The sequence below is a fragment of the Solea solea genome, chromosome 9 (assembly GCF_958295425.1).
Source record: "Solea solea chromosome 9, fSolSol10.1, whole genome shotgun sequence".
Classification (NCBI taxonomy): Eukaryota; Metazoa; Chordata; class Actinopteri; order Pleuronectiformes; family Soleidae; genus Solea; species Solea solea.
Window position 1 is genome coordinate 28,262,425 of NC_081142.1, and position 26,116 is coordinate 28,288,540.

The 26,116-nt window shown below is 41.3% G+C and overlaps 1 protein-coding gene and 1 pseudogene across 1 annotated transcript; one reads left to right on the forward strand and one right to left on the reverse strand.

Moving 5' to 3' along the window:
- Positions 1 to 15,122: 15,122 nt before the first annotated feature.
- On the reverse strand, positions 15,123 to 18,709 carry LOC131465761 (E3 SUMO-protein ligase ZBED1-like). The gene is made up of 4 exons (XM_058638637.1): positions 17,874 to 18,709; positions 16,555 to 17,781; positions 16,299 to 16,458; positions 15,123 to 15,321 (listed from the first exon to the last, which is right to left on the reverse strand). The coding sequence occupies exons 1-4, from the start codon at positions 17,959 to 17,961 to the stop codon at positions 15,123 to 15,125; spliced, it is 1,674 nt and encodes a 557-aa protein (XP_058494620.1). The 5' UTR covers positions 17,962 to 18,709.
- A 4,879-nt stretch (positions 18,710 to 23,588) lies between these two features.
- Positions 23,589 to 25,068, forward strand: LOC131465762 (putative nuclease HARBI1; annotated as a pseudogene).
- Positions 25,069 to 26,116: the final 1,048 nt, after the last annotated feature.

Sequence of the window (26,116 nt, forward strand, 5' to 3'; positions counted from 1 at the left end):
ATAATGTCCACCCCTGGACCTATTTTTATTTGTTATTTAGGATTGTATACATAAATTAAATTATTATACGGTAAGTATTTATTATATTTATAAAGATACCCTCAGGTAAGTATTTATAAGGTTTACTGTGGTAAGTATTAATTGTTTTTAATAAATTATACCATCAGGTAAGTATTTCTAATATTTAATAAGGTAAGTATTTTAATCATTAAATGGAATATTGTTTTTTATGATTGTTGAGCTGAACTGTGGGCCACGCCCCTCCAGCCTGGATGCACCAGGCTGAGTGCACCAGGTGAAGGAGGTGAAGTGAGTTTGGAGTCACACACACACACACAGAATCACAACAGAGCAGCAGTGGGAGCAAGCAGCATGAGAGGAGGAAGGAGATCTGGTGGATTGGACTGAAACACCAAGGAAGACGCAGCCGGTGAGCCTGTTGCATTTTCTTGGATGGAACTGGGCCTTGTTGCATTGTTGTAGTCCATTGATTGCAAGTCATTTTAATGATTTGATTGTGAACTATATATGTTATTGGGTAAAACCATGTTGGGAAATATAGTTAAAAATGATTTCATGGTAGTTAAATACAGTTAAAACGAATGCCTTTTAAAATCATGTGAGCTGAATGCAATTTAAATGTTATGTATTAAAAGATGATTCATTTATTGCATAGTTAAAATCATGAGGTCAAGTCAAATTCCACACTGAGAAAGTATTGCATGTGATTTCTGTATTTAACTTGTTAATTAATTTAGTGCTAGATTATTTGCTACTTATTTACAAGGTTTATTTCTGGGTATTGAGAATTTGGGAATTGAGAACTTAATTCTCAGGTGTTTCACTGAGTGTGTTTATCTTGGTTTCATTTATTAAAATGGTATTTTGTTTGTGTTTAAAGGTTTTTCACCTGGCTGTTCACATTGTATCAATCTTCTAAATAAAAGAAAGAAGAAAAAGAGAGCAAAAGTGTGACGAGTGGAATCCTGTAAAGTCTTCCTGAAATTAGCAGCCTTATCAAGTGGGGAGTTTTGCACACTAAAGCCTTGCCATAGTGAGAGACCTGACAGTGATGAATTTAAAATGAATTAAGAGATGAATGCATTAGTTGTTCCAGACAAGAAGAGAAACACAAACAACACCTGAAGGGTTCCCCCAGGATTTCCAGGTCTGTAAAATACAGCACAATATTACACTAAGATAAGCTTGTGGCTTTATTGTGGTGTGCATACTGATTGGTGCTTTGGTGGACGTTATGAGCTCATATCATATCATCATATGCTATATTAATTCCTTTTTCTTATATGTACTCTATTGCCTCGTGTGAGATTTTCTGTCTTTTACTTCTTCTGTCTTTTATCCATTATTCTGTACAGCACTTTGGTCCACTGTGTTTGTTTTAAAGTGCTTTACAAATAAAGTTGGATTGGATTGGATATTTTCAAAATACAAGTGGTTGTTAATATGCAACCATAAAAAAAACTTATTTATGATGCAAAATTAATCTATTCATTTAAAAATAAAAACATATAGAAATGACTCGTTACAACTTGATATTGCTGCCCGCTGACCAAAGGGCAAATGCACAACAGATGTGAAGTCCCGCCTGTTAGATGCGCAGCAGCCGGTACCGGAGGACCCAGATGACGCGAGCCAGGAGACTGGTGCTGCGTCAACAGCAGCAGCAGCAGCAGCAGGACCCGCTCCCACTGCAAATAAAACACCGCGCTTCGTTCAATGGGAAAATTTATTTCGGGCTGGGTCGGGTTCTGGCGGACAATTCATGCTGGTATGTCGGGCTGGGCTGGGTCGGGTTGTAATTTTCAGGCCCGTTGAGAACTGAGTATGGATGTCTTTCAAAGTCAAATATTATATCTATGTTGTGATAATCTGGTGTGAATGGTGTTTCCAGTCTCACAAACACACTTAAGGCCGCATTGTTTACAAATGATTATATAAATGCAATTTTTGGAAGTAATATTTCCCTTATAAATTTTGTCAATGTCAATTTGGTTCTATTACTAGACACCCACACTTGCTGTTTAAAGAATTTGTCCAGTGGCTTTAGTTTGGGATCAGTGAATTTAGCCATGTTTGCTTTTACCAGGTAATCCTTCAGATTTGAGTTTTTTCTAAAATGCAGCAATGATCCTATGATTATATAAAATTCCCTTTTCTTTCAAGGAATCTTCAAAGTTTTTCTTAATTTCTCCGACCATCTTCACCGTGGAGTCCGAATAAGTGGTGATGAAAGGCACCAGAGGACACAATTTGAGGTTTAATTTGGAGGAACCTCTTGTAACAATTTCTAAGAAAGGTCAAAGAGTACCCCCTGCTGGCCAAAGCAGTGAAGAGCACCCTAGAGGCTCCATAAAAATCTTCCTTCTGTGTGCAGATCCTGTGGAAGCATAACAATTGTGATTTTAATTAGACCTGCAAAAGTATGTTTCTGGTGAAAGCTGGTCTTATGTATAATGCATGTGTATCCGTCTCTTATTAATGTCCAATCGATTAGTTTGATTAAAAGTGGGCCCCTTAAATGTGGTTGTGTCCAAAAAATCTACTGATTTAGGATCCATGGTGGATTTAACCTTACACACAGAGGAAGGAAGGGAGTAGCAGCCACAGCAGGAGAAGAAGGGACCACCGTAGGACCTGGAGTCAGGTGTGAGAAAGGGACAGGGAGGGGGAGAGGGGTCTGGACTCCCGTCAAACAGCAGGTGGTGAGGGTGGTGTAGCAGCTGTGAAGATAGCTGAGATTGCAACAGCAGGTGGTGAGGGTGGTGTAGCGGCTGTGAACATGGCTTAGATTGCAGCAGCAGGTGGTGAGGGTGGTGTAGCAGCTGTGAAGATGGCTTAGATTGCAGCAGCAGATGGTGAGGGTGGTGTAGCAGCTGTGAAGATGGCTGATAAATCCACAGCAGCAGGTGGTGAGGGTGGTGTAGCAGCTGTGAAGATGGCTGAGATTGAGACAGCGCGGCTGGAGGAAAAAAGCCTGATGTCCTTTTCAATAGCAGCAAAATCCCGAAAGCGCTGTTGAAACTCCTCAACAAGAGATGAGACGTCTGCTGCATACCTTCTCATTTGTGCACTGATATTGCAGCTGTGGTGAGGGTGGTGTAGCAGCTGTGAAGATGGCTTAGATTGCAGCAGCAGGTGGTGAGGGTGGTGTAGCAGCTGTGAAGATGGCTTAGATTGCAGCAGCAGGTGGTGAGGGTGGTGTAGCAGCTGTGAAGATGGCTGAGATTGCACCAGCAGGTGGTGTAGCAGCTGTGAAGATGGCTGATAAATCCACAGCAGCAGGTGGTGAGGGTGGTGTAGCAGCTGTGAAGATGGCTTAGATTGCTGCAGCAGGTGGTGAGGGTGGTATAGCAGCTGTGAAGATGGCTGATAAAACCACAGCAGCAGGTGGTGAGTGTGGTGTAACAGCTGTAAAGATGGTTGCGATGGCAGCAGCAATCACAGGTGGTGGTGGTGCTGTAGTGGCTGCCGCAGGAGGTGTTATCAATGCTGCAGTAGTAACAGCTGTTGGTGGTGGTGCTGAAGCAGGAGGTGTTGTCCCCAGGTCCCTGCTCAAAGCCGCGACCTTTTCTCTCTGGTCCTGCACGCCCACTTGGAAGCGATAACAAAAGAGCCACGGCACTCTTTATTATTAAAGGCCGCCAGTCTGTGAGTTTCAGCCTCCATAATGCCGCTTTAAAATTAAGAGGGAAGTGTGTCCACAATTGCGGTCATTGCCATCCAAATGCTAGTTTTCTCAGTGGGGGCGGCAGGTTTAATAAAGCTGGATAACTCTTCACTGTAAACCTGAACACTACTTCTAACTCAAAAGTATTGTGAAAACAGCAATCAAAATCCGCTATTTGCTAAAGCCGCATCCCCCTCCCCTTCGAAGTAAGAAGAAGGGGGGGGAGGCTGCTCGTTTGTGTATAATTGGAGTGGACGAATTTTAAAGGCCACATAGACCGGAAGCTCCAATTAACACTGCGTATGTGTGTGTATCTGCGTCATGACCTCGTTTATGAAACCCTAAAGTTTCAGAACAAACAGTTCAGCCACTGCTGAGAAAATAGGGTTTTATTGTTTTCCTGGGCTCTGCGAAGCGGATCGGCACTTACCTATGCTGATGATGTCATCAGAAAACCTCACCACTCCTCTCACCACCGTAGCGCCTCCTGGTGCGGGCACTAGTCCGAGCACATCCGGTTGCATACATTCAACCGCAGAAGAAGAAGAACTACTCTTGTTGTAGCTGCTGAGATGCAGAGCATCCACCGTGCCAGAGGGGGAGCTGTGTATCTGAGAGCTGGCCTACCAATTACGTCACTTCCAGGTACCTGGCCAATCACAGGACAGTGGGAAAGCTCTCGTTGGCTGGCCAATCAAAACACAGTCCATGATCTGGGGGTGTGGTTTTGGTCTGAAACAGCACGGCTGACGAGAGTGTCAGTGAGGAGATATTTTGATCGGCTCGTTTGCAGCGACTGGGAGGTTTTTAACCATGAAAACAAGTTAATACATGTAAGTAGACCTCCATAACTAACATATATGTGACCATGAAAACAAGTTAATATATGTAAGTAGACCTCCATAACTAACAAATATGTGACCATGAAAACAAGTAATATATGTAAGTAGACCTCCATAACTAACATATATGTGACCATGAAAACAAGTTAATATATGTAAGTAGACCTCCATAACTAACATATATGTGACCATGAAAACAAGTTAATATATGTAAGTAGACCTCCATAACTAACATATATGTGACCATGAAAACAAGTTAATATATGTAAGTAGACCTCCATAACTAACAAATATGTGACCATGAAAACAAGTAATATATGTAAGTAGACCTCCATAACTAACATATATGTGACCATGAAAACAAGTTAATATATGTAAGTAGACCTCCATAACTAACATATATGTGACCATGAAAACAAGTTAATATATGTAAGTAGACCTCCATAACTAACATATATGTGACCATGAAAACAAGTTAATATATGTAAGTAGACCTCCATAACTAACAAATATGTGACCATGAAAACAAGTAATATATGTAAGTAGACCTCCATAACTAACCGATATGTGACCATGAAAACAAGTTAATATATGTAAGTAGACCTCCATAACTAACATATATGTGACCATGAAAACAAGTTAATATATGTAAGTAGACCTCCATAACTAACATATATGTGACCATGAAAACAAGTTAATATATCTAAGTAGACCACCATAACTAACATATATGTGACCATGAAGACAAGTTAATATATGTAAGTAGACCTCCATAACTAACATATATGTGACCATGAAGACAAGTTAATATATGTAAGTAGACCTCCATAACTAACATATATGTGACCATGAAAACAAGTTAATATATATAAGTAGACCTCCATAACTAACATATACGTGACCATGAAAACAAGTTAATATATGTAAGTAGACCTCCATAACTAACATATACGTGACCATGAAAACAAGTTAATATATGTAAGTAGACCTCCATAACTAACATATATGTGACCATGAAAACAAGTTAATATATGTAAGTAGACCTCCATAACTAACATATATGTGACCATGAAAACAAGTTAATATATGTAAGTAGACCTCCATAACTAACATATACGTGACCATGAAAACAAGTTAATATATGTAAGTAGACCTCCATAACTAACAAATATGTGACCATGAAAACAAGTAATATATGTAAGTAGACCTCCATAACTAACATATATGTGACCATGAAAACAAGTTAATATATGTAAGTAGACCTCCATAACTAACATATATGTGACCATGAAAACAAGTTAATATATGTAAGTAGACCTCCATAACTAACATATACGTGACCGTGAAAACAAGTTAATATATGTAAGTAGACCTCCATAACTAACATATACGTGACCATGAAAACAAGTTAATATATGTAAGTAGACCTCCATAACTAACATATATGTGACCATGAAAACAAGTTAATATATGTGAGTAGACCTCCATAACTAACATATATGTGTGACCATGAAAACAAGTTAATATATGTAAGTAGACCTCCATAACTAACATATACGTGACCATGAAAACAAGTTAATATATGTAAGTAGACCTCCATAACTAACAAATATGTGACCATGAAAACAAGTAATATATGTAAGTAGACCTCCATAACTAACATATATGTGACCATGAAAACAAGTTAATATATGTAAGTAGACCTCCATAACTAACATATATGTGACCATGAAAACAAGTTAATATATGTAAGTAGACCTCCATAACTAACAAATATGTGACCATGAAAACAAGTAATATATGTAAGTAGACCTCCATAACTAACATATATGTGACCATGAAAACAAGTTAATATATGTAAGTAGACCTCCATAACTAACATATATGTGACCATGAAAACAAGTTAATATATGTAAGTAGACCTCCATAACTAACATATATGTGACCATGAAGACAAGTTAATATATCTAAGTAGACCACCATAACTAACATATATGTGACCATGAAGACAAGTTAATATATGTAAGTAGACCTCCATAACTAACATATATGTGACCATGAAGACAAGTTAATATATGTAAGTAGACCTCCATAACTAACATATATGTGACCATGAAAACAAGTTAATATATGTAAGTAGACCTCCATAACTAACATATACGTGACCATGAAAACAAGTTAATATATGTAAGTAGACCTCCATAACTAACATATATGTGACCATGAAAACAAGTTAATATATGTAAGTAGACCTCCATAACTAACATATATGTGACCATGAAAACAAGTTAATATATGTAAGTAGACCTCCATAACTAACATATACGTGACCATGAAAACAAGTTAATATATGTAAGTAGACCTCCATAACTAACAAATATGTGACCATGAAAACAAGTAATATATGTAAGTAGACCTCCATAACTAACATATATGTGACCATGAAAACAAGTAATATATGTAAGTAGACCTCCATAACTAACATATATGTGACCATGAAAACAAGTTAATATATGTAAGTAGACCTCCATAACTAACATATACGTGACCGTGAAAACAAGTTAATATATGTAAGTAGACCTCCATAACTAACATATATGTGACCATGAAAACAAGTTAATATATGTAAGTAGACCTCCATAACTAACATATATGTGACCATGAAAACAAGTTAATATATGTGAGTAGACCTCCATAACTAACATATATGTGTGACCATGAAAACAAGTTAATATATGTAAGTAGACCTCCATAACTAACATATACGTGACCGTGAAAACAAGTTAATATATGTAAGTAGACCTCCATAACTAACATATATGTGACCATGAAAACAAGTTAATATATGTAAGTAGACCTCCATAACTAACATATATGTGACCATGAAAACAAGTTAATATATGTGAGTAGACCTCCATAACTAACATATATGTGTGACCATGAAAACAAGTTAATATATGTAAGTAGACCTCCATAACTAACATATACGTGACCATGAAAACAAGTTAATATATGTAAGTAGACCTCCATAACTAACATATGTGACCATGAAAACAAGTTAATATATGTAAGTAGACCTCCATAACTAACATATATGTGACCATGAAAACAAGTTAATATATGTAAGTAGACCTCCATAACTAACATATATGTGCGATACAAGCATTCGATGTCACCTTTAAGCCGCATTTTTTCAGATAACGTCATGTCACCCTGATTTTTGAAAATAAAGGAGTATTCCTGTTCCTTGTTTCTCACGTGCCAGTAGTAGTAGAGAGAGAGAGAGAGAGAGAGAGAGAGAGACATGAGTGGTGACTAATTAATTGTCTTTCCCTTTCCCATTTCAACCCAGCCCATTTCTGACATGGCGACTGTACATAAAAAAAGGAAAGTTGACAGCGAGACTGTGGCTGTTTTCAAGGAATTTAATATCAAGAGGCACTAACAGACGAAACATGCTAACTGCGGACGAACGCTGTGATAAATTGAAGCAACTGGAAGCTGTTTTAACGGCACAGCAGCACTTTTTCACAAGAGCCTGTGAGTCAAATAAAAATGCCACAAAGGCGAGCTATGAGGTGGCAACACTGATTGCCAAGCACTGTAAACCTATTACTGAGGGTGAATTTATACTGTGTGATGAAAATAGTTGAGAAAATTTGTCCTGAGAAGATGTTTGCCTGGCTCGTAACACTGTTGTACGGAGAATTGAAGACGTTTCATTAGATATTAAGAGACAGTTAGAGGCAAAAGGAGCGGAGTTTGACTTTTTTTCATTAGCCTGCGATGAAAGCACGGATGCATCTGACACCGCTCAGTTACTTTTTGAGAGGAGTGGACAATGACATGAACATGAGTGAAGAGCTTCTCAGCCTCCAGAGCCTGAAGGATCAAAGAAGAGGAACATATTTATTTATTTATTTCTGTTTGTTCCGCCGTAGATGACATGAAACTACAGTGGAATAAAGTCACTGGGATTATTACGGATGGTGCACCTGCAATGGTTGGTGAGCAAAGTGGATTATAAACCCTTGTCTGTAATAAAGTCAGCGAAGAAGGAGTCAATGCTGTCAAACTCCACTGTATTATTCATCAAGAAGTTCTCTGTGCCAAACATATGAAATATGATCATGTTATGAAACCGGTGATAAAGGCCATTTATTATATTCGCTCCAAAGCCCTATGCCACCGACAGTTTCAACAGTTTCTGCTCAACATCCAGGCTGAATACGGAGATGTTGTGTATCACAACGACGTAAGATGGCTCAGTGGGAGGTCTGCACTGCAGCATTTTTTATTCTCTTCGGGAGGAAATCGGACAATTCTTGGCAAAAAAGGGACAACCGATGCCAGAACTATCTAATCCTGTATGGCTGGCTGATTTGGGATTTTTCGTTGACGTCACACGACATTTGAATGTGCTGAACACAAGCCTTCAGGGGCAAAATGCAGTGATAAGCCAACTGTACTCACACAGCCTTTCGGACCAAGCTGCTTCTTTTCCAAAGGCAACTGTCACAAGCGCAGCCCAATACCACACATTTCCTATCACTGCAGGAAATCATGACCAGTTTCCCACAGAACAATTTCAGTGCACAAATGAGAAGGTATACAGCAGACGTCTCATCTCTTGTTGAGGAGTTTCAACAGCGCTTTTGGGATTTTGCAGCTATTGAAAAGGACATCAGGCTTTTTTCCTCTCCTCTCTCCGTGAACCCTGATGGCGCTCCAGACAACCTGCAGCTGGAGCTCATTGAGCTGCAGTGTGACGCTGAGTGTCGCAGTCGGCACCAACAGCTTCCTCTTGTCAACTTCTAACGCCAGCTGGATGAAGGCAGGTTCCAAGAGATTCGAACATTTGCTAAGAAAATGCTGAGCTTGTTTGGCTTGACATACTTGTGCAAGAAGACATTGTCGGTTATGAACACCCGACCTTTTGTTTGGTATGCATTTTTAATTTCTCTTTGCTATTTGGGCTTATTGGGACCTGATAAGTATAAAAACTAAGCATCATCTTTTGACATGATGTAGTTTTTGAGAAAAATGATGTCCACATATGGGGACACTCGGTCTAAATTTCCACCACAAACACCACAAACTCACCATTGTGTAATAAAGTGCAAAACTCTTTATTTCCAATTTGAACACAGTAGTGTTCACATATGAACATGTTTTGAACATTTTGAACACCACAGTGCAAAAAATTATTACACATTATGTCTGTAACAAAGTATCAAACATTTGAAACATTTTGCTACTACTTCAAACAGAATGCCTTGACATTGTTCACACCTATGTGTGAAAGGCTGTGTAACAGTTGCAATTCGCTTGGTTCCGAAAGGGTCTGCATCGTCTTCTGGTACATCATTGTCACGCTGGGCCAAGAAGGTCTAAGCCACTTCCATACGAAACTCAAGGAACTGCTCTTCTTTGGTGTACCACATACAGTAAGGTCTTTGCAGTACAGTAGCAAGCTGTTGGCTAAAGCCAGATCTGTGAAGTGCATCATCATCCGCAGTGTCCACTTCTTAGTACGGACACTCACGCGATAATAGCTTATCATCCGCACTACCAAGTCAACTCCACCCATTTTGGAGTTGTATTCACGGATCATACTTGGCCGTGAGATAGTCACATATCGTTTCAGTTTCTTGTCCCATCGCTGGCAGGTGTCTTCTGGCTGTGTTGCATGAACGACAGACATCATCAATATGGGTTTGTTGTCATACCACTTCACTACGCACATCTTTCCATCTCCAGTGGTCACTTGTGCTGAGGTACCTCTTCCGTCCTTTTTCATTGTTTTGTCATTTGCTAGTTTCTGCACTGCTGCAGCGACCCAATTCTTCATAACAATACCAGTCACGTACACCTGCTTCTTCATCATTCGTTCCACACCTTGGATGGTTGTGAAGAACCGATCACAGTACACTTTCGTACCAGGATGCAGAGTTTGAGACAGACGATCGATGACCAAGCTTCCCAAACCCAGACCCTCTGATTCATCGACCTTCTCAAGCAGTGCACCTTAATATATTTTAAAAGTCCAGCACAATGCCATCTGCTGTAGCACAAACGAAGTTCTTCATGCCAACTGGGTTGGGCTTCGTTGGCAGATATTGTTGACATGGACCTGCTGGGCCAGCGGGCTGAGGAATTGGGTCCTCATCCCCACTACTGTCTTCCTCACTGCTGCACAGCTCCTGTGGTGGGGGTGGATAGTCAACATCCTGCACAGGATCATCGATGTCAGACAAATTTTCCACCTCTGAGTGGTCTCCAATAATTGACCCCAGTATCCGCTTTGTTCCTTACAGAGAAATACGCTCTGGAAATAAAATCATGAGAAAAATCTAATAAAAATCCATGCAGACTTATTTATAAAACATGCTATATCTGTTTGTACTTGTGGCGAGAGTAAGGAAGGAAACCTAACTAAGTAATAGATTTTAATGTTAAGGAGCCGACAACGCCACTTTTAACACCAATTAAAAGGACACGCAAGTAAGTTCTACTCATAAAAATGCAGGAGACGTGATTCCAAATGTTAAAATAATGCACACTTTAATAGATCGTTTAAAAGCACAATGTGTTCACTCAAAACCAAAAGAAATAAATCTGTGCAGAGAACGAGAACCGGTAGAATATGCCGCATTTATAGTCCCGTCCACCTACAATGCATAGCTACCATTGGTGTTCAAATTAAGGCCGTCATAGTGCATGAGATGGAGCACATCCATGCTGCTACATACTGTTGTAAAGTATTTATTTCTACCTAAATCTTACCAAACTAAATTTTCATTCTCCCATTTTGTTGCTAACATTTTTGCTAACATATTAACATTTTCAACAAAACTAAGTTCCTCTGTCCACATACGTGGACATCATGTGTAGCGGCATAGTAGATTGTTACTTTTACAAACTTCTGTTAAATTTGCATGGCATAGCAAACATACAACACTTTTACGCATATCTGAACAAGAATCAGCCATGAAATTTGATTGGATTTTTTACCTGGTCGACGTTTGTGTAGGGAGTGGACATCTGACCCTTCCGGTGTTTTCCCAGCCATCTTGAATTTCACCTGTAGAGTGTTTTACTCTTCTGACACCACTAGATGGCAGTCTAAGTGTCCACGTACGTGGACATCGGGCCCATTTTATGATGAATTAACTTTTATAGTATAGACAACCCAAAATGTGATGTCCACGCATGTGGACGCGAGGTCTTAGGAGGGTATCAAGGCTAGGCTATATATGTTGCACAGTTGTTTAGTCTTTTTCGTCACGATCTGTGTTTTAAAATTTATAAATTACTTTATGTATTTTTAGCTAAAAGGTTCTATTTAGAAATTTGGACTGCATTATTCGAGTGGTTTCAGAGTACTATTTTATGTCATCCTACTGGCTATTCATTTTAAAAGGATAGTGTACCCTTCAAATGTGACTATGAGGTATTTCCCTTTGGTGTTTTACTCAGCCTTTCACATACTTTGTGTGTCATTGTCATTTTGTAGGTCTGTGCTGAGTTCCACAGGATCACCAACGTAAATTTACGGAACCAGTTTTATACAGTATTATGAAATTGAGGTGAGTTGAGAAAAAGCTAAAATGGACTTTGTCCAAATTCTATCGACATAGAACAGTTGGCTCCCAGGTTTGTCAGCATTTACTACCACCATCATTACTGTAATACTACTATACATGGGGCAGTGGTTCACTTTTAACTTGTTCTCAATTAGTTATCCTGTAACATGTACATATTTAGCACATTACATTACATGTAATGCACAGTAAGTCATATGTCTGCAGCAAACGGCCCCTGGTTTTTTCTCATGTGTTTTTGTTTATCCACCCAGGATGTGCATGATATCAACATGAAACGCACTGTAGCCCTTTGTGCTCCATTTGAAAAGTGACCTGCTAACGACAATGTAGAAGTTGTGGATTAGTCCAGACACCTGTATCATGACAGCATCAGTTTGTTGTTGAAATGGGGTTTAAAGCTCTGGAAGTGTGTGTGTGTGTGTGTGTGTGTGTGTGTGTCTCTGGCCGTTTCTCAATATCCATACTTGTGCGTACTTGAGCGTACTTGCGTACTCCCGTACTTGTGAAAACGTCATCAGCCTCAGTCCAAGTACTGTTCCAATTCTCAAGTAAGCGAACAGCGAGGACGGTTTTCAAACCCGGAAGTGTTCTCGCTCCGCCCATCTTTACCAAGTATGCATCGGAGGTGACTTTAGCGCACTTGCGATGGCCATGTATCCCAGAATACATTTCGGCGATTCACAATGGAACGCAGAACGCACAATTGTAAGTAAAAAAGCTTAAATAAAACCGTTCTTGTACCGCGGAACGTAGTTTTAAGATCATTACTGGCGAGGAAGTAGTCATTTAGAATTCAAAAATGTGGTTTGTGAATTAAAATATTAAGTATTTATAGTTTGTCAGCGATGTTTTCGGAGGTGAACAGCTCCACTGTTCGGACGCTCAGTGCTCACAGTGCCCGGCACAGAGCACCGTTACCTCAGCCTGAAATGATGAATTATCCGCTTTCTCAGACGCTGGTGTGATCAAGAGATTTGTTGTTGAAGCATTATTCTCCTTCTAAAATAAAGTTATTGATATGAGCCGAACGTTTGGATATATTTACATGTAAATGCAGATTGATATTAATGAATGTACTCCTTTTAATGATTATTCTAAATATAAGCATTTGTTGTATTACTAATACTACCACTGCTGTTATTTTTGCACATACTATTATATCCTACATACATGTATATGTTACATATATATAAACATATATATACACATATACATTTTTGGTACCCTATATACATATATATATATATGTGTGTATTTTACTTTAGGGACAAATGAAGAAACCCAGGCTCTCATCGAGTGGCGGGTGGCCAATGAGAGCCTGTTCACAGGGAGGCGAAATGCGTCCCAGACTGGATGGGAGTGAGTAATGATCAGTGGTCATGTTATCTGTCTGTGAAAGTGATTGACAAACATTTCGCCATTCAACCTATATATCTTCATGAAAGTAACAGTGCATCACTCTGTGTGCTTGTTTTGCCCAGTGTCTTTGTTGCCACTTCTGGCCTGCACATCACCGCGAAGCAGGCAAAGAAGAAGTGGAACAATCTGAAGGACAGATACAAGGTAATCTGTTTTACTTGTTTTTCTCTCAAAGGATACTTCTTATTTTTACAGTCTGTATTTATAATAATTCATCAGAGACAAGCACTGGTCGTTGTCTTCTGGTTTTACTATTTAATATTTACACACTTTTCAGGAGCTCAGACATCCTCCCACTGGTAGAGGGGTGGAGGCTGGTAGTGTGACCGCTGCCACTTGGCAGTGGTACAGTGCCATGGATGCTGCACTCCAGGGGCAGCATTCAATTACTCCACCCCTGGTTGTTGCAGCAAACACCACAGCCACCACGGGTGGTGTGCTGACCTCACCACCTGAAACAGGCACGACCAGTGGTGTGGTCAGCGCATCAGCATCTGCTCCCCCTGTGGAGGAAGCTACAGCCAGTCAGCCATCCAGAAAAAGGTCCAGAGATGGCGAGGACAGTCTGGACTTCCTGAAGGACCAGGCAGAGAGGGAGCGAGAGGCACTGGCAAGACAGGAGGAAGCAGAGAGAGCAGCAGCAGCCAGAGCTGACCGCTTCCTCTCTGGTTGAAAAATTGTAAAATAAATTGTATGAAAATAATTCAGTGCAGTCCATTATTTCTATTAGCTTTTTTATATACATATATATATATATACACACACACACAGGTAATGGAAAAACATGATAAAAGACAGCAGTGGAGACAGATACCATTTATATGTTTTGTTTTATTCAATTATAATCATGTTCATGTAAGAAATGTGGCTACTCAGTGGGTGAGGAAACCTGTGCGGCAATCCTTAACCTGGTGCCATTTCCTGACAGGTCCTCACCAGGGGCTTCATCCTCACTGTTGCCCCCGTCCTCACTGCCATCATCGTCCTCCTCCACCTCCTCCTCCTCCACGATGTCTCCTACACCCATGCAGATGTTATGGAGGATGCAGCAGGCACCGATCACTTTCGGTGTGAAGAGAGGTCGGACTTCAAGAGCCCGCAGAAAGATATTGCGCCAGGGGGTCTTGAGCATCCCAAAGGTGCGTTCGATTATAATGCGGGCCTTGGCATGGTGGTGATTAAATCTGGATTCCACTCTGGCTGTTAAAACAGAAATAAACGAATAAATATTCACACAAAAAAACCCACAATGAACAACATTTCTAAGTCACCAAAGTATTAACCTACATTCTCTTTTGTGTTATTTGTGCGTTCCATGACTAATCTTACTGGCTACGGGCTGGCGGTACGGTGTCATGATGGCCACCGGATGCTGCCGACACGGGTACCCTCCATCTCCCAGCAGAAAGTATCCAGCTGGTGGATACAGGGCCTGTCTGAACATGGGGGATCTGCGGAGAACCATCGAGCCATGGACCGATCCTGGATTCCCTATGTAGACATCTAGGAACTTTCCCCCAGCATCACAGACACCTTGCAAAATAACTGATGGGAAGAGTTTTCTGTTCATGTAACACCTCTTCTGTGGGTCTTTCGGGGGAAGAACACGGATGTGGCACCCCTTAATGGCTCCAACAGCCCGACCAAATCCCTCATGATCAGCCGGGCAAAGCCAGACCCCACCACCTCCAGTTCCTCATGTTTGGGGAAATGGATGACCTGGTGAATGATCGTCATCATGTTGTCTACAGTCTTGTGGACGATCCTGCAAATGGTTGACAGAGGCATATACCTTTACACTGAGCACAAGTTCCAAATGCTTTTATCACTTAGATACAAACATTTAAACATTTAAAGTGATTTACACATAACCATACAAACCTGTTTTTATATAATGTATGTGTGGATGTATATGTGTTTCCCTCAACTAAACGTGTCACAGTCTGCTCTGCGCCTCCCCTGCTCTGCTGCTCTGCCACACCCCTCATCAGCTAACTGCTTCCACCTGCTGCTCTCACCTGCTCATCATCTCCAATCAAGCCAGTATATATGCAGCTTCTCTCCACTCACTCTTTGCCAGATTGTCTTTGCTCTCATGCCTGACTCTCCAGCGTTCATTCTCGGACTGCTTACCTGGTATTGACCTGATCTTCCCCTGACCTTTGCTTCACGCCTCAGCCTCGGTAAACCCACCTGCCTTCTGTCCCGGACTACGAGCTCTGCCTGCCTGTTTCCTGCTATTTGTCTGCCTGTGGCTGGGTGGCACTCAGCCTGTTCATGCTAGTGATGCTCAAATGAAGCAATAAAGCAGTATTGAACCACTTTGCCAATTGTATTGAACATGGGTTCATTCATTCAAAGGTTCATTTCAGTGACATCTAGTGGTGAAATATTAGACAACATGCCAGTGATTGCCGTTGTGACAGACAGTGTTGGTTGTTTACTGCTGAACATATTATATTCAGCTTATTCAGTAGACAAGGTTAACTAGTATCTGGGATTGAGAGAGGGTGTGGTCGAGGAAACAAAGTAGGTGCAGGGAAGGTGGGCTGTGCTTGTGTAACTTGGGGATGAATTCAGAGGTTTTTATTGAGGAATAGCAGTTTTTCCACTGTTTTTGGACTCAATCGATTTCTTTTTTTGCTGACAACTTCTCCAGCTTTTGAAAAAACACGTTCACAAGGAACAGATGACGCTGTAATGCACAAATATTGTTTAGCTAACGTGAACAAATGTGGATACACATGTTTGTGCTCATTCCAGTATGTGAGAGGATCCTCCGATCTATGCACTGGAGGATCAGTCATATATCGCTGCACTTCAATTGTAGCATCCGATGTATGACTCCTGTGAGCTCTTGCCAATGTCGCATCTTCATCCAAACGTGTCCAGAGGTTGAAAGCTGAAACAAAAATTAAGATTTGACAGTCATGAACACAGACAAGTGTCAATGTGTGTGTGTGTGTGTGTGTGTTCATAATTACCAACTTACAACTACCTGTGGAGGACGGATTTTGTGCATTTGTTGCTGGTTGAGGTGGAGCAGAAGATGAAGGATCATCTGATGAAGTCTCCACTCGTGTGTTCCTCACCAGTGCTGCACATTCAGCTGTAAGTTTTCGTACAGCATTTTGGGCCTTTTCTGAACTGTTAAAACCGATGGCCCTAAACCTGGGATCCAGCAGTGTGGCGAGTGACAGGACAGTCGAGCTCTCTAGGTTGTCAAACTTCTTTATCAGGGTTGCAGTTATATTCTGTCCAAGAAGTGTTGCTGTTATATTGGTGGTGTTCTGTATGACTTCCCTGTTTGCTTGAAATAACATTTTTACCAGTGGAATCACCATGGAGCCTGACACTCTCTTCTCCTGGGACAGTTCCACAGTTGCTGCAAAGAACGGGGAGAGCACTTTGAGACACGCTGCGACTGTCTCATATTCCTCAGATGAGAGTGGATGAGCATCTGTCTTAAGTGATGCCAGAGCTGCCCCGACTGTCTGCCTCTCATTATATAATCGCTGCAACATCAAAAAGGTGCTGTTCCAGCGCGTGTCCACCTCCTGAATTAGCTTCATCACGGCACAGTTCATTTGCTGTTGCACATGTTTCAGCTTTTCTTTTCCAGTAGTGCTTGATCTAAAATAAGTCACTACTTTCCGTGCCTTTGTGCGCAGATCATCTAGGCCAGGGGTTTGATCCAGGGATTTTTTAACTACAAGATTTAATGCATGTGCAATGCAAACAACATGTCGCATTGCTAGTTTTTTAGCAGTGGAGACCATGTTTGCGGCAGCATCAGTCACCATGCATTGAACCTTCCCCTCAAGTCCCCACTCCACCATCAGAGACTTCTGAGCAGCGGCGATGTTTTCAGCAGTGTGGTCTTGGGGGAAAGGCAGCACTCCTAAGAGTAAAGTGGCCAACTTCATATTGTCCTGCACAAAATGACAAGTTACTGCCAGATATGCATCCATATTCGTGGAGGTCCACATATCAGAGGTCAGGCTAACTGCCTCCACATGCTGCAGTTGAGCCTTGGCTTTGGCCTTCTCCTCCTCATATTTCTCTCCCACCATGTTCTTTAGAGCCTGTCTGGAAGGCAGAGTATATGTGGGGTCAAGCTTTCCCACAAACTCTTTGAAGCCTGGATCGTCCACAATGGTAAAAGGCTGAGAGTCCTTCACAACCATATTTACCAGAGCCTCATCCAGCTCCTGCTTTCGGTCCACTAAGACAGAATCAAACAAATAAAACGGTGAAGGACAGGCTACTGTAACATTTTTAGTGGTGTGTAGAATTGTGTGGATAAACATAACCTACCATGAACAGTGTTCTCCTGCTTGTTTTCATGCTTAGCACGGTAGTGCCTAAGCATCGAGGACGTATTGTTATTATACGCCAATTGCATGGAACAATGCAAGCACTGGACCTGTATGAACAGTAATGATCAAACAAGAAAACAAACTGTCAGGTCATAGAAATCACTTAAATCACCACACATGCTAATGTACCTAACTTACAAACAGCTGGCTTACTACTCTTTAAGTAACATTACATTACATGTCATTTAACTGACACTTTTATCAAAAAGTGCAAACAGCTTTGAGGGCCTTGACTAAGGGTCCATACTGGGTATGAAAAGTATTATAAGTATAAAAGTACCATCTGGGATTTGAACCCCAGTCCTCAAGACGAAGGCCCTGCGACTATGCCACTGAGCTATACAACATACTGTACTTTGAATCAGATACTCACCTTATTAGGACTGATCAGCTCAAAGTGTTCCCACATTTGAGAACGGCTTCTCTTCCTATTTGGCTCCATGACGATCAACCAACAGCAGGGATGATAACAGCAACAACAGCAATAACGCACACAACAACTTTGGCAAGGCCACATGTTGTGGAGTGTGTCGGGTGCCTTTAGGTGTGTTTTGGCGCGCACAAGCCTCCCGAAGCAAGTCTCACGCCAACAACTAATCTCGCGATAGCTCGTGAAGCTCATTCGGGGACCGAAGCAGTCGCTGCTTCATACGTCATCGATTACGTCACTTGCTCTGCCCCAAAGCAAGCTTCGAATCAGCGGTTCAAGGAGAGCACAGCTTCGAGTTTGAAGCAAGGATCGGAGCTCCGGTGTCAGACTCGCATCACTAGTTCATGCTCACGAATCCCAGGTTTCTGGCCTGCCCTGTGGTCCTCAGCTAACTTGCTTGCCTGGCACCTGGAAGCCCTGGGTTTGAATCCTGCTATACTACGTTGCTTCATTTGGTTTGGTGTCAAATAAAGACTGTGGTTCAAGTTAACCTGCTTGTTTGTGCTGCAATTGGGTCCAGTCAATACCCGTTACAAAACGGGTTGTTTACATTTTCAGGTTGTGCATTTGTTGGCCCGTCTTTACAAATGGTATAATTTATTTTTTGGTATCCTTATTGCTTAATCAAAATTCAAATCTTTTATAGCGTCACTTTTGCACACATCTGTTTGCACAGATTTATGCACACACCCATACAGATGTTTGTATGCTTACAGTTCTGTTGCTGTGTCCAAAGTGAATCAATTATTATTTACAGTATTCTGTACTGTAAATTAAAAAAAAATATTAGTTTATGAGCTGTGTAAAATTATCTTTTTGGTTACTAACCAGTATATTTTTTGAGTTTAAAGATGTTGATCAATTAAGTACCATAGCATCAGAACAAGTAATTACAAAGAAATTAGAAAATATATACAAATTAAGACAAACGTTTTAAGTACAGTACACTCACAAATTTAAGAAAAAAAGTACTATTTGAGTGTAAATTAGTTAAAAAATGTAAGTACTCCAAACTTAAATATTCTAACTTACTTACTCAAACACTTTGAGGTAATCGGTTTCCACAAAAGTTTTGAGTATTCTGAACTTATTCGGGTTTACAGTGTAGTGGGTGGTGGCTCAGGCGACGTCACATTTTTATAGTGATGTGCTTAAAATCTTGCTGTAATGTGCATATTCTATGGAATCTAAGTCATTGGGATTTTATTAGACCTGTGAATGTGTGTTTTGGGTAAAAGCTACTTTTATGTAATAATGCATGTTCGTCAGTTTCCTTAAAATAAACCTTAATATCTAATCTATTGTGTTTTGTGAAATTGGGACCTTTAAATGGTATCTAAGAAGTTAATGGAATTATGATCAATGAGAATTTTAATTTAATAGAGGGATTATGGCTGTTTAAGGTATTGTAGCCCGGTGGAAATTAAATAAAATGATATAAATTGGAATAAATAATTGAATTGCCTAATATGCATAATTTTAGGTTAAAAAGAGTTTAAGTTCATCATCAATACATGTTAAAAAGGAAGTTAAAACAATTGTCCAGCAATGAAATCATGATATTACTTTATTATATTAATTAATATTGGGTAATGTTTATTGAAATGTTGTATTTAATATGTTAATGTGTTCATTACAAAGGTTTAACTATGTGAGAAGCGGAAGAAACAGCCACGGGTTGTGATTTGGTTTTAAGGGTGAGAGTGAGAGAGAGAGAGAGATAACGTGGGAGACCATGGGAGAAGCTGCGTGTACGCTGTCAGGTGAAACGAGCTGTTTAATTAACGTCATCAGTTTAGTTGGACTGTTCGACCAGAACTCTCCTGACTCTCCTTACTCAAGCCGAGAAGAAGAACAAAGTTACGCTAACTGCTAACCTAGTAGCTAGTGATGCTGCGCAAGGCCTTGCTAATGAGCTAACGACCAGTGACCTCTATGGTGAAGTCTGTGTGGATTTAGCCGGGATCGTCAGCTACATGAGTCTTCTCATCTGCGTGGATCGTCTCCTCCTGCTTCTGCTAGCCTGCATCCTGCGTGTGCGTGGCTACAGCACCTGTGTATTAAGGTACTTGTGGTGAAGCAGTCATTGTGTTTTCGGCTACAACGCACCCGAGTTACATTCAGGCCTGCATCTTTTGAACTGGGTATTTAATTGTGTTAAATTTATTGCCAGCTATTTTATTTTCTTTGGGGCCATAGTTTAATGTTCAGGTGTACACATGTCTCATTTGAAAAACCCTGTTGAGAAGTGTAACTGCTGAATTTAATTTGTTGAGTAAATAATTTAATATTTGTTATAAGAACAGTTGTTCCCTAAGTATAAGAGCAATTCTATTTGGAAACTGTTTAAAGAGTAATGTGTTTAGATATCGGTTTAAAAGATACAGTGCTTTACAATCATATACATTTACTTGATTAAGTTCATTAGAAAAACTCAATACTCAATACTACATAGTGAAAGAGCTCAGGTTCGCCACCTCTCATCATAGTAAAACACACTAGAGAGGCACTACAGTATTAAAAAAGGTTTTGAATTCCTGCTCCGAATAGGTCCAAATGCCCCAGATGAAAACTAAATAATAATGAAGTGGTTTTTACTACATTTTTCCAGTGCAGCTGTCTCCCACTCAGCCATGAAAGTGTCTGCATACACAGAGGCAAACTTCTTACCTATAGCTGTTCCTTTCAGCTGCAGAAAAAATTGGCCATTGAACACAAAATCATTTCTTGTTAGGTTCATTTCTAACAATTGAAGCAGCTCCTTATCTGGTCTTTTTTTGTCATGAAATTTATGGAAAATGTTCCTCACAGTTTTCCTGGATGTCAATGTGAGTATAAAGGCGGTATACGTCGATCGTGAATAAAATTGGCAGGGATGTCTAATTTTTCTATTTTTTCAACAAATTGGTAAGTGTCCTTGTTATAGCTTAAATGTTTCGTGGCCAGTGGGTTCAAATAGCAATCAATAAATTCTGCCGACCTGTACGTTTCGCTACTGCAGTCTTACACTATGGGACGACCCGGTGGGATTTCAGACAGCTTACTCCAGGTGGCTGCGTCTTTGTGGATTTTAGGCAAAAGATAAAACTGTCTGGGCCTGGAGTCGCCAATTAAATCATTTATTTGTTTTGCATTAATGAATTTCTTTTCGTACAATTTGTGAAAGATTTTTATAACAAGAGAGATTGTTTCTAAATACAAAGTTTTTTTTTAGGGAAGAATAATATTTACTGTCTCGTAGCTGTCTACTGCCTTCCCACAGGTACTGCTCCCTGTCCATCACCACCACCACACTCCCCTTGTCAGCCGGCTTGATGACAATATCGTCCCTATTAATAAGCTCCTTAAGAGCTAGACCTTCGTCAGGTGACAAATTCGGTTCAATGTTGAGTTTTTTAAAGGAATTTTCAAAAACCTGTGTATCCAGTTTAATTAGAGATGTGGGGGGGGGTTAGACTAATTTCAGGGGGGAGTCCAAACTATTTAGAAATGAGGGTCAGTGGCTCAGAATTAAAATTTCTGTCCCCGTAAAAAGCATTTAGTTTGAGTTTCCTGTGGTACTGCTGTAAGTCATGTCTGGCCTGTGTTTTGTCGGAATAAAATTTAAGCCCCTGTTGAGGATTAGTAAGCTGTGTTTTTTCACATAAAACCAGAACATTTTTAAACCCCTCCGGCTGTAACCGGCTTGTGGGGGCCACTAGTTTACCTGTGTAATTTCAGCCCAGTGGCTCAACATGTGAAAGGCTGTGTCAGGAGACCAGTGGACCTTGTCATGTGTCACTTTGAAGGCTGAGGTGGGCAGCTGGGGGATGGAGTCGCAGATGTTGCGGATGTACAGTAGCTGTTGATGAGCCGCAAGTTGAACTGTTCCCTGTGTGGGAGAGACTGAGAAAAGTTCATTTCAGTGGTTAATAGGTGAGTCTGTGGCAGTCTATCTCTGGCCACTTTAAATGTCGCCTCCAGTTGCTTGATGGCTGTCGTGCGGTTCATCTGGCCCCATGTGTTGAGCCCAAAGGACAGAATCACAATCTCTGTGGTGAAAACAGCTTTGCTTAAGATGGCCTCAGCGTGCCGGAATGTGGCACCAGGGAAGCTGTGGCTCTAGAGATCAGGGTGCTGAAAAGGGGGAAACCTGGAGACGTTGGAGTCTCCCATGATGAGGAACTTCTTTCGAACACATAGACCCCAATCATCCAGCTTGTTCCTCGGGGCGTTGTTGAGTTGGTGGTTGTTGTCCACGTCGTGTGAAGATGGGGTAGAGAGATGGTGCGGGGGATATGTCGGGGGTAGAGAAGCCAAGGAAGGTGCTCCCCAGGTCGGACACAGAGGCAGAACGTTGCAGGGCTGGTGATTGGCTCCAAATAGGTGTGAGCCTGGGAAAGAAGGCCTCTGACCTCTCACTTTGTCTCAATCTGCTGACCCCTGTGACCTCTGTCGTCATTTCCTGAAAGGTGGGGTCCTCGTGGACGACACAAGGGTTGTGTGGAGAAGGAGGATGAGAGGTAGATCCAGAGGTAGATCCTGCTGTCTTGTCACTGTCCTTTTGGTTAGAGGGAGACTGGAAAGGGGAGGAGGGGGGTTGTCAGGACAGGGGGTGGCAGGGTGTCCTCATCTCTGGCAGTTGTGGTGTTCAATCCACGAACAGTCATTGTGGCAACTGCTGTAGCTGTTACTGTAGGAGGAGGAGGAGGACGAGGCGGAGGAGGACGAGGCAGGGCAGGAGGAGGAGGAGATGTTGCTGCAGCCCGTGTGGATAAAGCGATAATCCGTCCGCTGGTTGGACGAGCAGGCCGAGTCGTCATGGTAACTCACCCTAGGGCCTCTGGTTGTGGAGGCATAGGTGCGTCTCACCTGGCGACAGCTGCGGTGGTAGTGAACTCGGGTCCAGCCGCCATCATCGTCTTCAGAAAAATGTTCCATGGCAGTGAAAAAATCCCGTCACAAAATCGTTTTCTAGTATTGAAAGTATCGAGTATTTTTTTTGCCAAAATGTGGCTTATGATAAAAGATGTGACTCAAGCGTTATAGATGAGGAAACAATTCTTCTTAATTTACACTCGGTACTTTTATTAAAAACTTTTTTCAAAGTGAAAAAATAAAATAAACAAGCAAATAGCGCGACGTTTCGGTTATTCAGGCTAGCTTGTTTTAATTAGCAAGTGACACGAGTGTAGATGTTCTCCCATAAGAGTCCAGGGGGGTATTCCAGAAAGCGTGTTATGTGAGAACTCTGAGTTTGTTAACCCTGAGATGAGGGAAACTCTGAGTTATCCGTTCCAGAAAGAGAGGTAACTTAAACTCTGGGTCTGTTACTGCGGTAACTTACTCTGTGAACATAACCTGCTCGCTGGCAGGTTTACTATAAGAAACCCAGAGTTTCTACCTGTCTCCTCCCACACCAAGAAAGCAGTTAGACATGGATTGCCCATTCATTAGAAGTCCAATCGACATCGAAGCCGTATTGATTAGAAATGCATTACGTCGTGAGAGAATCTTCCGACCCAGATTAGACGTTTTATCATTTCCTGAGGATTTTCTTTTCGAACGCTACCGCTTTTCATCCAACAGTATCATTCATCTCAATAACCTTCTCCGGCCATATATCACCAACCTCACACACCGCGGATGAGCACTCACATCAGAGCAAATTTTATGCATAGCGCTACGTTTTTTTTGCAAACGGCAGTTTTCTTTATAACATCGGGGATGCAGAGCATTATGGAAAGGCAACAGTGTGTAGAGCTGTGAGGAAGGTAACCCTCGCACTGAAACGCCTGTTACCAGTGATGGTGGTGTTCCCTGGACACAAACCTGTTCGCACCATCAAAGAGGAATTCCACAGGATTGCAGGTTGTGACTGATGTAGAAATCATATATTCTGTTATTTGAAATTATGATATAGGCCTACATTCTGCTGCGGCCTCAGAGTGGGGTCAGTAGCTTAATTAGCTGTCATTTTGCAGGCCTTCCAAATGTGATAGGATGCATAGATGGGACACAAATCCCTATTACTGCACCTACACAAAATGAAGGGGACTCTATGAATCGAAAATCCTTTCACAGCATCAATGTCCAGGTATGTGACCTACCATCTTAAAAAATATGTACATGAAAATGTATACATTACAATACAACTAACTCATGTCATTCTCTGCACTGTAAAGATCATATGTGATGCAGCTTCTCTTATTACAAATGTAGAAGCTAAGTGGCCTGGCTAAGTTCATGATTCCCGGATCTACCGGGAGTGTAGTCTGAGCAACAGATTTGCACGTGGTAAGGAAGCTAAAGCTTTGTACAAATGTTCTTTGTCTCCCTTTCTAAATGCACTCAAATGTGTCCTCTATAATTACAGGAGAGTTTGATGGCTACCTGCTGGGGGATCGAGGCTATCCATGCCAGCCCTCTCTGTTGACCCCTTACCCTGACCCTGACCCTGGCCCACTGCAGGACTAGAGCCCGGGTTGAGATGACCATAGGCATACTCAAATCCCGGTTCCAGTGCCTGCGTAAGCTCAGGGTCACCCCAGAGAGGGCATGTGACATCATTGTGGCATGTGTTGTTCTCCATAATATTGCAATTATTAGAGCAGAGCAACACCCTGCCGTACAAATCAACGAGGCTGAGGATGACCATCCCATCCCTGCAGATGTTCAGGATGGAAGGGCTGTAAGGGACCTCATCGCCCGAAACCACTTTTGATTAAAAATAAAAGACAAATTCACATGTGATTTGGTTCTTCTTTATTCCCTAAAAGTACAAAAGCAACAGTCAGGATTTGTAATAAAGTTCCAACTATTAACATATTTCACATATTCACCTGTTTCACCATGACAATGCACCCACCTCAACTGGCGTTCAAGTAATAGAATTTCCAAGTCTGTTTTTCTGATTTGCCGGTCCAGGTACACCATTTCTTTCTCGGTTTTTTGAATGGTTTTCATTAGGTGCACCCTGTACAACTCTTTTACCGGCAACTCGGAAACATATGGACGACATTTAATTCCTGCAGTTCTACATACAGATTTAACATGGTATTGACCGAAAATCTCACTGTGTCAAGCTGTGCTCTAGAAGTTGATGGACCCTCCTCTTGGTGATGCCCAGCCATGTTCTGTTGAAGGACAAGAATGTGCTAGTTTGTCCATTATCTATGCTCATCACTTCAGTGTACATGTCAAACTCCAAATTCCACTCAAGAATGTAAATGAATATGAATGGGTAGAGCAGTGCCAGTAGCTATACATAATATTAAGACACACTTCAGTAGGCCCCTCCGGAGCTCTCCCTGTGGCAGCAGACAGCGTCGTCTCCTCCTCCTCCTCCTCCTCCTCCTCCTGTGATGCAGGAAAAGATACTGTTTCAGAATACTTTGAACTACCATCTGAGGCAAGATCTGAGTATGGAATACTTACAGCTGCAGGGTTAACAATTGTTTCAGTCGGAGGCTGAACCAGGCAAATGACACCATCCACAACTGTTGGGTGGGTGGATATATATTTGTTAAAAAGTAGGCTATATACACATATATATATATATATATATATATATATAAGTTTTATTTAAAAAAAAGACATAAGTGTATACTTGCATCTGATGTAGGCACTTGTGTCCCCCGGGGATGCCTTCAGCCACAGGGCGACCCCTGTTTTGGCTGAGAGCCAGCTCCTCTGCCTCTGTCAGAGGTGGTGGAGGTGGCCCTCCACCCGTTTTTCGGGCCTCTGCCTTCTTTCTGTTGGCTGAGCAAAAC